Below are 15,758 nucleotides of genomic sequence, written 5' to 3' on the forward strand. Positions count from 1 at the left end.
CAAGTAAAGGACTGTGGTAGGGTTATGGTGTTTTTGGATCAAGTTATACAGGTTCTTGAATGTTAGGATGAGAAATTTAGATTTGATGCTGTGGACTTTAGAAGTTCAGCCATCAGATAGACTTTAGAGCAGGGGGATGAGATGATTCAAATGGTGGTCTAGGAAACTTGGAATTGGAGAGGGAGAGCCTAAAGGTTCAAAGACCAGATTTAGGAAGCTAAATTTCAGGCTAAGTAATGGTAGCCCAGATTAGTGAAATAATAGTAGAAGTGAACAATCTGTGATGTTTCTAAGGAATTACTACAATATAATTATAAGTTGAATGTGAAGGCTGTAGAAATAACAATAAAGGCTTCTTGAACTTTAATTTTGGAAATGGATTGGTTAAAGTTATTTAGATGTAAATAGTTAATAAATTTGAAGAAATAACCTTGTTACAATGTACAGAATGACCAGAGACTTTTGGTTTTAGGTATTTATTTGGCTTTCCCCATGACATAGACTCAAATGTGTACTGTGCAAAAAGAAAACTGTTGGAAAAGGATACAGGTTTCAGTGGTAAGCTGTAAAGAATTTTATTTTAAGTTAAAGTAAGTATATGTATGTTAGAAATGTTGTGGTTAAAATCTGTTTGCTGTGCTGCAGTGAGGGGTGAAATTACTTTGAAATGCTTCAAAAAATGATAGATGGATAGATATGTGATAAATCAAATATAGAAAAATGTTAATTGTAGAATCTCAGTGGTGGGCACATGGATGTTCACTGTAAACTTCTTTAATCTTTTCCATGTTTTTGGAAGTTTTAATAATAAAATGTTGGAGGAAGAGTGGAGATATAAACTGTTTGCTAAAGGCTAGTCTTGAGAATTTCTCTTCCCTGACCTGAGACTTTTGTTTTCTCTATAGGAACTTTCCGCTGTACTTTTTGCCATACAGAGGTAGAAGAAGATGAATCAGCAATGCCCAAAAAAGATGCACGCACACTTTTGGCAAGGTTTAATGAACAAATTGAGCCCATTTATGCTTTGCTTCGAGAGACAGAGGATGTGAACTTGGCCTATGAAATACTTGAGCCAGAACCCACAGAAATACCAGCCCTGAAACAGAGGTGAGTGTAGGCCCTGTGCTCTTATCAAGAACACTTTTAAGCTTGCCCTTGTTTTAACTACCTGTACTTTGGAGAGCAGGATTGGGTAAGTAATTTACCAGGAGACTAAAAACTATAAGATTATGTGGATTCTAAGCTCTGCCACACATGTCGTATTAACTTCTGCCTGTGATGAAATTTGTTTGTACTGAATGCAGAACAGTATGAGCCCTAGGCAAAAATCTTTAAATAGTCAGGTTTGACTTTTAAGTACTCAATCTGCTTGGGCCTACTGCAACTCATCCAATTGTTAGTTAGTCCTAAATTGGTTGTGCCTTTTGGGGATATCTGAATTTTCCTAGTCAAGTTCTGAAGCCTGAAGTTCTTTAAGGAATACAGCTTTCACTTTTTTTGTATGTTTGTTTTTGAAGTTTTTAACCACACATTTCTTGCCTTCCTTAGTTTTCAATGCAACTTTCTTGAAAGCGAAGTATAGTGGGTGTTACCTATGGGTTAATACTTCTTACTGTGGCTCCCTATTTCTGTCAGTATACCCTAATTTTTGAATTGCAGAGGCAGCCTTAATTTTGCCATGCCATAAAAAGTGGTTTTTCTTCTTTGAAAAGTATAACTGAGAATTGAGGTCAGGGAGTACTCTCCTATTCTTCGCTTTTTCTTTCTTCTTCCCAGTTTCAAGCTGAGGGCTTTTAGAGTTTATACCCGTCTACTCCCTTCCATAGAACACAATAGTCCAAGTTGTAACTGTATAGATTTTGGGAGCACTCTTAGTATTTTGTGCCCTCTGGTACTGATGCTGCAGAAAAGCCAGTTCTGGGCAGTCCTGAGCAAACTGAGTTTCTTTTTGGTGGTTAAAAACAATCCAGTTATACAGAAGGTTTTGTATCTGTACAAGTTATTGTGAATTTTCTTTTCTAGCATCTGTGTCAGTTAGGATACCTTTATCTGTGATAACAGAAAACCAACTAGAAGTAGCTTCAACAGTAAGAAAAACTTTCTAGCATGACCAGAAGTCCTTAGGTAGCACAATTCAGAATTAATTCCACAGCTCAGTTACATCTTCAAGGATCTAGATTTGTTCCATACTTACTCTGCCGAACTTGGCCTGTTGGTTTTCCTCTTGGCACCACCAGGGGAGCTAGCCTAAGGTGGTCATGTCTTTCTAGGTATCACATTTAGATGAAAATGTTCAAGCACAGAAAATTGGACCATCCCTTCCTTGTGTCCTGTTTTAAGATGGAAAAAAGCTGTAACATAAGACTTTAAAATACAGTAAGACAAATAGATAGATTGGGTACAGAGAGGTGGCCTCGTAGGCCTAGACTCAGAGTGGGCCAGCAAATAACTGAGGAAAAAGCTATAAGAAAGAGTGATTTACAAAGCAGCCCTGGTACAGCTAAAGGCAGTAGTTACAAGGCATGGATTAAGTGACCAGATCAGCATGGTTTGTACAACTAGAGAGGGTGCATTTTTTTGATAGAAAATGTGGCAGTGGGTCTGTAGATATCCAGAGGCAGAACGGGAGGGAGGGATGGGATGAACCCACGATTACCTCCAGAGGTTGGTCAGAAACACAGTATTCTCAGGGAGAGATGTAATGGGCCAGTCAGATACATGGATACGTCAGAGAAATCTCAACTAAACATGAGACAAAACTCAAGTAGATGTGAGTGGGCCCAGGAAGAAATGAGGAGCAATGGAGTAAGCAGATATGAAATAGGACCAAAGAGAAGGAAAAACAGTGAATGGCTTCTGAGAGAGAGAACTGATACAGAACTTAAAGATAAATGAAGAAGTATTGCTTAGGCTCAGAATGAGACAGCCCACTACACAGGAGACAATCCAGGATTCATGGAAAAGATTTAGGAAAAATGGCAGAGAGTAAAGGAGAAACATAGGGCCAAGAGAAGCAGACACAGAAAGGAACACAGCAAAAGGTATGGAGAAAGATACAGAACAGGTACTAAATAAGCAGGTAGTTCATGAAATATGAAGATAGTTTGTGCAATAAAAGAGCTGTCTAAACAGAAAGGGAGGGACAGTCATACCTAGAACTTGATGCAGAAAAGCATCAGCAGCAGGCAAAGAAAGACAAGGTGTGAGCTTAGACACACAGAAAATCAGGTATATTCAAAAGAATGTGGAGCACATTGAAAGTGAAATGATCAGATAAAACGGGGAGCAGCAGAAAGGCTGAAAACTCATAGAGATGAGGAAACGTTAAGTGACTAGAGAAAGATAAGGAATGATCCAACCTGGAACAGACTAAGAAGATCATGGATAGTAGAAGTAAGAGGCAAAAAAAAATAGACTCAGAAACAGATCATGGTTGCTGTGGGGTAGAAATAATGGTTGGGCCTGGATTTGGAGAGTCAGCATAGGTGCAGAGATGGACAGATACAACTTGAAAAGAAGCTGATCTCTGCATAAAGATTTGCCTTATTTGGTGAGTCGCAGAATATTAATTCTGAGTTGAAGTCTGGCTTTGTAGAATACTATTCTAGCTTCTCAGCACACAAGAGAAAGGGAAAAGCCCACAGAACTACTTTGAATTCTTCTGGGTTGAGCTGAGAGCATGCTTTTTAAAATATAACATGTGTTTTGTTTTGTTTGGGGTTTTTGTTTTGTTTTTAAACAAAATACTCATCAAAGATGTTACTGGGAGAGATTTTTACCAGACTAGTGTCTTTAAGTGGATTATGTCACTATTTCATTCTCCCCTCTCTCTAAGTAGACTTATTTAAACATCTTAATGTGTACAACCTCAATCATTTATATACACCTAATGCATTTATGTACACCAGAGGATTCAGTGTTTGAGAAACTTAAATATAAATATGATGGGTTGTTCTAACCAATGTAACTTTCACCCTGTGGTATAAGAGCGGATTTTCCAGAATTATGAAAGCATGTGTGCATGATTGCTAGATAGAATTTATATGTAATTCTTCAGTAACTACTTCCCCAGCTGCCCTTCTTTTCTAGCACCAAGACTTCAAGTTTTCTTCTTCCCTTCCTCCTCTAATCTTGTTATATAGCAAGGACCGTGCAGCAACTGCTGCTGCAGCTGCTGGCCTGGCAGGTGGGCACCACCGGGAAGCATGGGCCACCAAGGGTCCCTCTTATGAGGACTTATACACTCAGAATGTTGTCATTAACATGGATGACCAAGAAGATCTTCATCGAGCCTCACTGGAGGGGAAATCTGCCAAAGAGAGACCTATTTGGTTAAGAGAGAGCACTGTCCAAGGAGCATATAGTTCTGAAGAGATGAAGGAAGGTAAGAGTAGAAGAAGTAAGATGAATATGTCTTGGGTATGGTAGAAAATGAACTTGACCTAGGAAATCACCTGGGCAATTCTTAGTTTTATTGGAAACCCACTGTGTCTGTTTTGTAAAACAATTGCATTATAGCAGGAAGTAAATTGAGCAATAAGCATTAAAACCAACCAGTATACTTGTATTAAACTTCAACTTAGTTGAAAAAACAGACAGCTTTTTAAATTTCCATTTTAGATTTAAGAAATTGGCATTTTTTTATGTTAATTTCTTGAAAAAGTACTCTTGTGTTCAAAGTGGCCAAATTCATTTCTTCTTTAATCTTCTGTTGCCCTAACTTGCATGCATTTTTGTTTCTTTGAATTAGGAGCCATAACTATATACTAGTTATGTTGTCTCCTCATAAATACCAAGGAGATGCACTACTTGAAATATATAAAAAGATACCAAATGAGTAAAGACAAGGATTCTCACCATCCAAGAAGATTGGCAAAACTTTATACTAGAAGATTTTGGAAATCTCTGTGAGCCCTGAAGGGTTAAGAATTATATAATAATCAGAAGCTTGAGAACTGCACGATTTTACTTTTTAAATGTTAGTCTCAAATTACTGGATTCAGAGACTTTGGGTGATGATGGTTTAGGTAGATGGTTTAGGACTAGGTTTAGGGAGACTAAAACTGGATAAGTATTGCTCAGAAACTGGGAAACAGAGGTGAAAGAGGGAGTCTGTCCCTCTGGTTAGATTTCATCAGCATTAGAACCTACCCGTCCCTATTCCTAGGTTATGTATCATTACTAACATATCACTTGAGTCTGTTTCTTTAATACTAAAGAATCATCAGTAATTAAAAACCACTTGTTTTTTGACTTTTTTTTCTAAACTCTTTTCCTTTCATAATTAGCATTTCTTTACTGTGTATGCTAAGAATTGTAAAAGTAGTGTGGAGTTGGGTAGTCATGGTAAAAGCAGATGTGTGATTCTCTAGTGTGATTCTCTTTGGTGTTTTAATTCCAACCAGAAAAAAGTTTTCCTTGGCAATCATACTTTACTCTCCCTCCTTCCCACTGATTACCTTTGCTATGAGGTTTAGTTATTTTGGTGCATATTGGTTTAGATTACATAGTAGTTAGGCTGTCAACTATTTAATAGGTTCGTTTTCCCCAGCTTGGCTTCTTGCCTGTTCTTGAAGCAACCAAGCCTTTTTTTCTGTGAACTTAGGAACAAAATTGAATGAAATAAAACTATTGTTAGCAAGTTTTTTGTATACAGCAAGTTTTTTTGTATATTGTATACAGTTAGGCTCATATATTTAACAGTCAATGTTTATAATTCCTAGAATGGTACAACTTGAATCATAAGGGCTTTAAATAAGTCATCTAGTCTACCCTGTTCCCTTTTGTGAATATTTCCTTCTATGTATAAAATAGGATATGCTTTTATGTCTAAATTTGTCTTCGTTAGGTTTTATTATAGTTGAATAGGCTCTATCCAGTGAATGTGTGAAGTGAGTCTTATTTGTCCTACACTTAATTTTCCTCAGAGTTCAAGTTATTTTAACATCTTTCAGAATTTTATAGACTTCAATCATGTCCTTATTACTCTACTGAAAGTTCTAATTCCTTTTGATTCTACTTTCCTTACAAAGGATTCTCTTCCCCCAAGCCATCTCCACCTACAGTTTTTGTCTTATTTTAATTATCTTTTTCTGGACCATCTCCAATTGTAATATACTTTACTTGAGACCTAGTGACTAGAGCAATACATGTTATTTATGCATGAATTTATCATTAATTATTTGAGTTTTATCTCAAATATCCTTCTAGTTTTTACATGACAGTTTATTGCTTTGCTTCTGGAAGCATATTAAGACCAATAACTTTAGAATTATGTGCAGAGATTTTTTTCAGACCCTCTCCTGCCCTTTATTTGATAACTTGGATAAGGTTTTTTAGTACATTTTAGATTATTTTTCTATAGGCAGATTTTCTTACACTTGCCAATATTGAAATAGATCTGCCACTTTTCTGCCCACTTATACAACCTTCAGCTCTTCCTATATTTTTTTGCTATCAGTTTGGCCTTTAAGAACCCAGAATTGCTTAGCATCATCAGTGAACTTGACAGTTTCCCAGGATACATCTTCGTAATTTGTAACTCTATTAAATAAGACTGCTCCTAGAACTAGTGTTTCTACCTTACCATCTAGAGATTTGTTCATTTATCCTTATTTTTTGATTTCTGTCTTCATCTGTAACAGAATAATTCCGTTTTTGGCTAAATCTCTCAAGAAACTTGTCAGAAATCTTTCAGATATGACTTCATTTAATTTACAAAACTAAATTGCTTTTCCTCTAATTTTATATTTACTTTAAGCATTATTCAAAATACTATGTTGGTAATATTAAGGTATTTGGAAAATTAGAAGTGTATAAGTCTTAGAGACTTGCATACATTCCTTGTCTTTTTTTCCTTTTGAAATACTGCATTGGTAACAAGGGCTCTAAGGAGGAGGTTCAGCCTTTGACACTATTTTAAAATGGTTAAGTTTGATTTTAACCCTCACTTTTACATCCATGTTATCAAAAGCCTGTTTTCTCTGATCTAAACTTTTAACTTCTCAATTCCTGTTTCCCTTTCTCTCTCTTATGTGCCCAATATCTTATCTCAGGAGTTCTATACTTTCTAAAATGTCCAGGGTTACAACTAATTCATTCTAATATGTTAATGAGAAGATGCTTTCACTTCATCCATGGCCAGAATTGGTCATTTCTGGGTCTTCTCTTGATAATAAGTAACACTAATCTAAGTGCCAGGCCTTCACAAATATTCACTTAATACCCACAATAATCCAGTGAGGTAGATACTGTTTTTCCCCCTTTTTGTACTTGAGAAAATTGAAGCAGAAAAAGATGAAGTAACTTGGCCAAAATCATACAGCTAAAAGTGTTAAGAGTCAGGATTTGAATCAAGGAGTCAGGTTTCAATCAACATTTTAAATTCTTTTATGTATTTAAATGGCATTATATTTTGTATTATTTTCAGAATATAAATGTTTTTCTTAAATTCTTCACCTGTAATATGTACACAAAATGATAGGAGGTGTGTGGTGGGAGAAGTTTCATTTCTGATACTAGATTCCTAGATAAACAGTTCAAAGTACACTTAATTTGCTTCAGGAAAATAAAACTGCCATTTATTTACTCATTCATCAAATATTTATTCAGTGCCTAACAAGCAATAGGCACTATTCTGGATGCATGGGATATATCACTGAATAAAAAAGGTAAATATCTGTTGTGGAGAACCTACAGCTGTGGAAAGTAGGTGACAAAGACAATAGACATAAATTATTATGTTAGAAAATAAATGCTATGGGGAAGAAAATAGAGCATTGGGAATATAGAGGTAGGGATGAATTGAAAGAAGGTGAAATCTGAGTGAAGACATGAAAGATGCAAGGGGGTATGGATACCGAGAGGAGAAATATCCCAGGCAAAGGAAACTGTCAGTGCAAAGGCCCTGAGGTAGGAGTGTGTGTGTGGTGTGTACAGGGAATACCATGGAGGCCACTGTGACAGGAGCAGAATGATGAAGGGATAAGTAGGTGGGCAGGAGGAGTTCAGATGACATAGGACTTTATATGCCATTGTAAGGCCTTTGGCTTTTACTCTGAGCAAGATGAGCCATATTTTGATGTCCTATTATGCCAGCTACAAAATTGGTCCTTCATAGACATTATTTCATTTTCTTATCCAGAGCCCTAGAAGACAAATGCTTTTATTATCCCATCTTACAGAAAAAGGTACCAAAGTTTAGAGACTAAATAACTTGTCTAAAGTGTTACAGCTTACATGTGGAAGAACCAGGATTCAGATCCAAGCCATATATTTCTTAAAACCCACGTACAGTTGACCCTTCAACAGTGCAGGGATTAATCTGAGTATAACTTAAATTCATGGTTTCTCCACCTCCATGGATTCAACCAACCATGGATCAAGTAGTACTGTAGTATTTACTATTGGAAAAAAAAAAAATCCATGTATACGTGGACCTGCACAGTTCAAACCCACGTTGTTCAAGGGTCAACTGTACTTAACCATTATGCTACTTAAGTTCCAGTTTGTGAGAAACATTTTGAATATCTTGTGGACAGTAGCTCAAAAAATGGAACCAGTGAAGTCTGTGTTATTTTATAGTATTATCCTATATTTAAATATAATATATTAAAATATTATGTATTTTGTTACTTATAAAGGAATGCCTTTTATGTTTAAGGGTATTGACTTTCTGGTTTTTTTCCTTCCAGGTGGCTTAGATATAGACTCGTTTCAGGAGCGTGAGGAAGGCCGTGCGGGGCCAGATGATAACGAGGAGGTCATGCGAGCACTGCTCATTCATGAGAAGAAGACCCCCTCTGCCACAGCAGGCTCAGTGGGGGCGGCTGCTCCTGTGACCACTGCCAATGGCAGTGACTCTGAGAGTGAGACCAGTGAGTCAGACGATGACTCTCCACCCTGTGCGGCAGCTGTGGCTGCACATCGTGGGGAAGAGGATGAGGAAGATGATGAATTTGAGGAAGTAGCAGATGACCCCATTGTCATGGTGGCTGGCCGTCCGTTCTCCTACAGCGAAGTGAGCCAGAAGCCAGAGCTGGTGGCCCAAATGACACCAGATGAAAAGGAAGCGTACATAGCAATGGGACAACGCATGTTTGAGGACCTCTTTGAGTGAGCTTTCCCTACCTTTTCCTCCTTTCTCTAATGTGCATTTCAAAAAGAAATTCCCTACCTTTGAAGAAAAGTGTTCAGTGGCCTTCTGCCTCTCTTGATGTAAATCAACTGTTAATCTTGTGCAAAGAGTAATGGGAGAGAGAGAAAGTTTGATTTTTATGCCAGAAACTTCTCCACGAGGTAGGTTGGCTATAAGCATACCCTTTCCTATTACTACAGTATTAATATTTTGCTGTATTTCCTTATCTCACCTTTTTTCTTTCCCTTTTAAGACACATTTTTCTCCCTTCTGAAATGAGTGAGAGAAGTCTAAAGGTAAATTCTTCATGTCTGCCTGTAGAAGCCCACTTTGATAGGTTACAGTAATTCATTGATCACATCCTTTTTATTTATTCTGACCAAGCATTCCAAAAAGCTCCTGATATTGCTGCCAACCAAGCAGCTTGGCAACAGGCAAATCATTGATGAAGGAAATAAAAACATCTTAAAGCTTCATATTGCTTCACAGTTTAGGATGGAGTCAATATGTAAGGGGAGGTGGGAGTGTGTGTGGAAGAAGGATGGTTATGCGTAAATCTCATGATTAATATCTAAACCAAAATTGGTGTCTTTAGAACTGACTTGACTGACAGATATTATTGTTGTGCATAATGCCTTTTGGTTTGTATGTTAGATAATAGAAAACAGAAAGTGTGTTTGGTAAGCCCTTAGGAAGAAATTAGAGAAAAAACACAGACTTAGGATAAGGAGTCCATGTAAGGGGTTGAAGAGTGGAGAGCATTGGGAACAGTACCCTTTAACATTGTCTGAGTTTGTGCTGATTTGGAAATCCTTTATATAAAGCTGAGACTGGTCCCCTTCTTTTTCAGTTCTTCCACAGTGCTATAAATTGTTTAAAGAGGCCATTCCAGCAGAAATCAGCATATAACAATTGATTACTCCTCTCTCTTTTTTTTTTCTCTCAACATTATTGATGACCTTGTCTCTTTTGATTCTTGTCAGGAATGGTATTTTAGAGTGCATCCAGTATATCATTGAGCATTGTAACCTCAAGGAAAATACTTTATTTTTGGTTCTGATATGTAGTATGGTATTATTCCTTAAGGCAGAACTTTAAAGAACTTTCATACAAAGGTCTACAACAATTGTATTTTTTATAATATTTTCCCTTGCATTGTCATTTTAAGTATTTATCATTTTATAGTACATGTGTAAAGTTGAGATAGATTTTAAACATCTGAGCCTTGTATAAAGTAATGGTTCATTTACCTGGGTTGTATTATGACTGAATATTGACAATAAATCTATTTTATACTGACTGAAATTTGTTAATCTAGCTCTGTAACATCTTTACATAATTAAAATGAATACTCTTCCCATTTAAAAAAAAAGTGTTTCAGAATATTTTCTCTTATTGGTCATGTTTCAAATAATAGATGCAATTTTATGTAGCCTAAACTTTTTCTGGCAATAAGTTGCCTCAAGAATGACTTTATGGGAGGAGCTTCAAGATGGCAGAAGAGTAAGACGTGGAGATCACCTTCCTCCCCACAAATACATCAGAAATACATCTACATGTGGAACAACTCCTACAGAACACCTACTAAATGCTGGCGGAAGACCTCAGACCTCCTGAAAGGCAAGAAACTCCCCATGTACCTGGGAAGGGTAAAAGAAAAAAGAGAAAACAGAGACAAAGAATAGGGACAGGACCTGCACCAGTGGGAGGGAGCTGTGAAGGAGGAAAGGTTTCCACACACTAGGAAGCCCCTTCATGGGCGGAGACTACAGGTGGTGGAGGGGGGAGCTTCAGAGCCATGGAGGAGAGCACAGCCACAGGGGTGCAGAGGGCAAAGTGGAGAGATTCCCGCACAGAGGATCGGTGCCGGCTAGCAGTCACCAGCCCGAGAGGCTTGTCTGCGCCCCCGCCGGGGCGGGCGGGGACTGGGAGCTGAGGCTTGGGCTTCAGTCGGATCCCAGGGACAGGACTGGGGCTGGCGGCGTGAACACAGCCTGAAGGGGGCTAGTGCACCACAGCTAGCCGGGAGGGAGTCTGGGAAAAAGTCTGGACCTGCCGAAGAGATGAGACTTTTTCTTGCCTTTTTGTTTCCTGGTGCACGAGGAGTGGGGATTAAGAGTGCCACTTAAAGGAACTCCAGAGATGGGCGTGAGCCACGGCTATCAGTGCAAACCCGAGACGGGCATGGGACGCTAAGGCTGCTGCTGTAGCTACCAAGAAGCCTGTGTGCAAGCACACGTCACTATCCACACCTCCCCTCCCAGGAGCCTGCGCAGCCCACCACTGCCAGGGTCCCGTGATCCAGGGACAACTTCCCCGGGAGGACACACGGCGCGCCTCAGGCTGGTGCAATGTCACGCTGGCCTCTGCCACTGCAGGCTCGCCCCACATCCGAAACCCTCCCTCCCACCCCCACCCCCCGGCCTGACTGAGCCAGAGCCCCCGAATCAGCTGCTCCTTTACCCCGTCCTGTCTGAGCAAAGAACAGATGCCCTCAGGTGACCTACCTGCAGAGGCGGGTCCAAATCCAAAGCTGAACCCCAGGAGCTGAGCGAACAAAGAAGAGAAAGGGAAATTTCTCCCAGCAGCTCAGGAGCAGTGGATTAAATCTCCACAATCAACTTGATGTACCCTGCATCTGTGGAAAACATGAATAGACAACGAATCATCCCAAATTGAGGAGGCTTTGGGAGCAACGATATATATATATATATTTTCCCTTTTTCTCTTTTTGTGAGTGTGTATGTGTATGCTTCTGTGTGTGATTTTGTCTGTATAGCTTTGCTTTTACCATTTGTCCTAGGGTTCTGTCCATCCATTTTTTTTTTAATTAAAAAATTTTTTTCTTAATTTTTTTAAATAACTTTATTTTATCTTCTTTTTTCTTTCTTTCTTTTTTTTCTCCCTTTTATTTTGAGCTTTGTGGAGGACAGCCTCTTGGTGCTCCAGCCAGGCATCAGGGCTGTGCCACTGAGGTGGGAGAGCCAAGTTCAGGACACTGGTGCACAAGAGACCTCCCAGCTCCACTAATATCAAATGGCGATAATCTCCCAGAGACCTCATCTCAAAGCCAAGACCCACCTCCACTCAACGACCAGCAAGCTACAGTGCTGGACACCCTATGTGAAACAACTAGCAAGGAAGGAACACAACCCCATCCATTAGCAGAGAGGCTACCTAAAATCATACTAAGGCCACAGACACCCCAAAATACACCACCAGACGTGGACCTACCCACCAGAAAGACAAAATCCAGCCTCATCCACCAGAACCCAGGCACTAGTCCCCTCCACCAGGAAGCCTACACAACCCACTGAACCAAACTTAGCCACTGGGGACAGACACCAGAAACAATGGAAACTACAAACCTGCAAGACTGCAAAAAGGAGACCCCAAACACAGTAAGTTAAGCAAAACGAGAAAACAGAGAAACAGATGAAGGAGCAAGGCAAACACCCACCAGACCTAACAAATGAAGAGGTAATAGGCACTCTACCTGAAAAAGAATTCAGAATAATGATAGTAAAGATGATCCAAAATCTTGGAAATAGAATGGAAAAAATACAAGAAATGTTTAACAAGGACCTAGGAGAACTAAAGAGCAAACAAACAGTGATGAACAACACAATAAATGAAACTTAAAATTCTCTAGAAGGAATCAATAGCAGAATAACTGAGGCAGAAGAATGGATAAGTGACGTGGAAGATAAAATAGAGGAAATAACTACTGCAGAGCAGAATAAAGAAAAAAGAATGAAAAGAACTGAGGACAGTCTCAGAGACCTCTGGGACAACATTAAACGCATCAACATTCGAATTATAGGGGTCCCAGAAGAAGAAGAGAAAAAGAAAGGGACTGAGAAAATATTTGAAGAGATTATAGTAGAAAACTTCCCTAATATGGGAAAGGAAATAGTTAATCAAGTCCAGGAGGCACAGACAGTCCTATAGAGGATAAGTCCAAGGAAAAACACGCCAAGACACATAGTAATCAAACTATCAAAAATTAAATAAGAAGAACAAATATTAAAAGCAGCAAGGGAAAGACAACAAATAACGCATAAGGGAATCCCCATGAGGTTAACAGCTGATCTTTCAGCAGAAACTCTGCAGGCCAGAAGGGAGCGGCAGGACATATTTAGAGTGATGAAGGAGAAAAACCTACAACCAAGATTACTCTACCCAGCAAGGATCCCATTCAGATTTGACGGAGAAATTAAAACCTTTACAGACAAGCAAAAGCTAAGAGAATTCAGCACCACCAAACCAGCTTTACAACAAATGCTAAAGGAACTTCTCTAGACAGGAAACACAAGCGGAGGAAAAGACCTACAAAAATAAACCCCAAACAATTAAGAAAATGGTAATAGGAACATACATATCGATAATTACCTTAAATGTAAATGGATTAAATGCTCCCACCAAAAGACATAGATTGGCTGAATGGACACAAAAACAAGACCTGTGTATATGCTATCTACAAGAGAACCACTTCAGACCTAGGGACACATACAGACTGAAAGTGAGGGGATGGAAAAAGATATTCCATGCAAACGGAAATCAAAAGAAAGCTGGAGTAGCAATTCTCATATCAGACAAAATAGACTTTAAAACAAAGACTATTACAAGAGATAAAAAAGGACACTACATAATGATCAAGGGATCAATCCAAGAAGAAGATATAACAATTGTAAATATTTACGCACCCAACATAGGAGCACCTCAGCACATAAGGCAAAAACTAACAGCCATAAAAGGGGAAATTGACAGTGACACAATTATAGTACGGGACTTTAACACACCACTTTCACCAATGGACAGATCATCCAAAATGAAAATAAATAAACACAAGCTTTAAATGATACATTTAACAAGATGGACTTAATTGATATTTATAGAACATTCCATCCAAAAACAACAGAATACACATTCTCAAGTGCTCATGGAACATTCTCCAGGATAGATCATATCTTGGGTCACAAATCAAGCTTTGGTAAATTTAAGAAAATTGAAATTGTATCAAGTATCTTTTCCGACCACAATGCTATGAATCTAGATATCAATTACAGGAAAAAATCTGTATGAAATACAAACACATGGAGGCTAAACAACACACTACTTAATAACCAAGAGATCACTGAAGAAATCAAAGAGGAAATCAAACAATACCTAGAAACAAATGACAATGAAAACACTATGACCCAAAACCTATGGGATGCAGCAAAAGGAGTTCTAAGAGGGAAGTTTATAGCAATATAATCCTACCTTAAGAAACAAGAAACATCTCAAATAAACAACCTAACCTTACACCTAAAGCAATTAGAGAAAGAAGAACAAAAATACCCCAAAGTTAGCAGAAGGAAAGAAATCATAAAGATCAGATCAGAAATAAATGAAAAAGAAATGAAGGAAATGATAGCGAAGATCAATAAAACTAAAAGCTGGTTCCTTGAGAAGATAAAAAAAATTGATAAACCATTAGCCAGACTTACCAAGAAAAAAGGGAGAAGACTCAAATCAATAGAATTAGAAATGAAAAAGGAGAAGTAACAACTGACACTGCAGAAATACAAAGGATCATGAGAGATTACTGCAAGCAACTATATGCCAATAAAATGGACAACCTGGAAGAAATGGACAAATTCTTAGAAAGGCACAACCTTCCAAGGCTGAACCAGGAAGAAATAGAAAATATGAACAGACCACTCACAAGCACTGAAATTGAGACTGTAATTAAAAATCGCCCAACAAACAAAAGCCCGGGACCAGATGCCTTCACAGGCAAATTCTATCAAACATTTAGAGAAGAGCTAACAGCTATCCTTGTCAAACTCTTCCAAAATAGAGCAGAGGGAGAAACACTCCCAGACTCATTCTACGAGGCCACCATTACTCTGATACCAAAACCAGACAAAGATGTCACAAAAAAATAAAACTACAGGCCAATGTCACTGATGAACATAGATGCGAAAATTCTCAACAAAATACTAGCAAACAGAATCCAACATCACATTAAAAGGACCATACACCATGAACAAGTGGGGTTTATCCCAGGAATGCAAGGATTCTTCAATATATGCAAATCAATCAACATGATACACCATATTAACAAATTGAAGGAGAAGAACCATATGATCACCTCAATAGATGCAGAGAAAGCTTTTGACTAAATTCAACACCCATTTATGATAAAATCCCTCCAGCAAGTAGGCTTAGAGGGAACTTTCCTCAACATAATAAAGGCCATATACGACAAACCCACAGCCAACATCATCCTCATTGGTGAAAAATGAAACCACTTCCACTAAGATTAGGAACAAGACTAAGTTGTCCACTCTCACCACTATTATTCAACATACTTTTGGAAGTTTTAGCCACAGCAATCAGAGAAGAAAAAGAAATAAAAGGAATCCAAATTGGAAAAGAAGGTATAAAGCTGTCACTGTTTGCAAATGACATGATTCTATATGTAGAGAATCCTAAAGATGCCACCAGAAAACTACTAGAGCTCATTAATGAATTTGGTAAAGTAGCAGGATACAAAATTAATGCACAGAAATCTCTGGCATTCCTATACACTAATGATGAAAAATCTGAAATTGAAATCAAGAAAACACTCCCA

The 15,758-nt window shown here is 38.3% G+C and overlaps 1 protein-coding gene across 6 annotated transcripts in view; it reads left to right on the forward strand.

Annotated features, from left to right (window-relative positions):
• The window catches only part of GTF2E1 (general transcription factor IIE subunit 1), a 34,999-nt gene extending 24,564 nt beyond the window's left edge, over positions 1–10,435 (forward strand). For all 6 annotated transcript variants that reach the window (XM_022563300.3, XM_089910583.1, XM_022563153.3 and 3 more), the window contains 3 exons: positions 906–1,107; positions 4,143–4,384; positions 8,694–10,435. In XM_022563300.3, the coding sequence (XP_022419008.1) occupies positions 906–1,107; positions 4,143–4,384; positions 8,694–9,118 (869 nt within the window). In that variant the 3' untranslated portion in view covers positions 9,119–10,435. The remainder of the gene's footprint in view (positions 1–905; positions 1,108–4,142; positions 4,385–8,693) is intronic.
• Positions 10,436–15,758: the final 5,323 nt, after the last annotated feature.

The sequence above is a fragment of the Delphinapterus leucas genome, chromosome 4 (assembly GCF_059928025.1).
Source record: "Delphinapterus leucas isolate spDelLeu-1000000601 "Yukka" chromosome 4, BTC_Dleu_Yukka2, whole genome shotgun sequence".
NCBI lineage: Eukaryota > Metazoa > Chordata > Mammalia > Artiodactyla > Monodontidae > Delphinapterus > Delphinapterus leucas.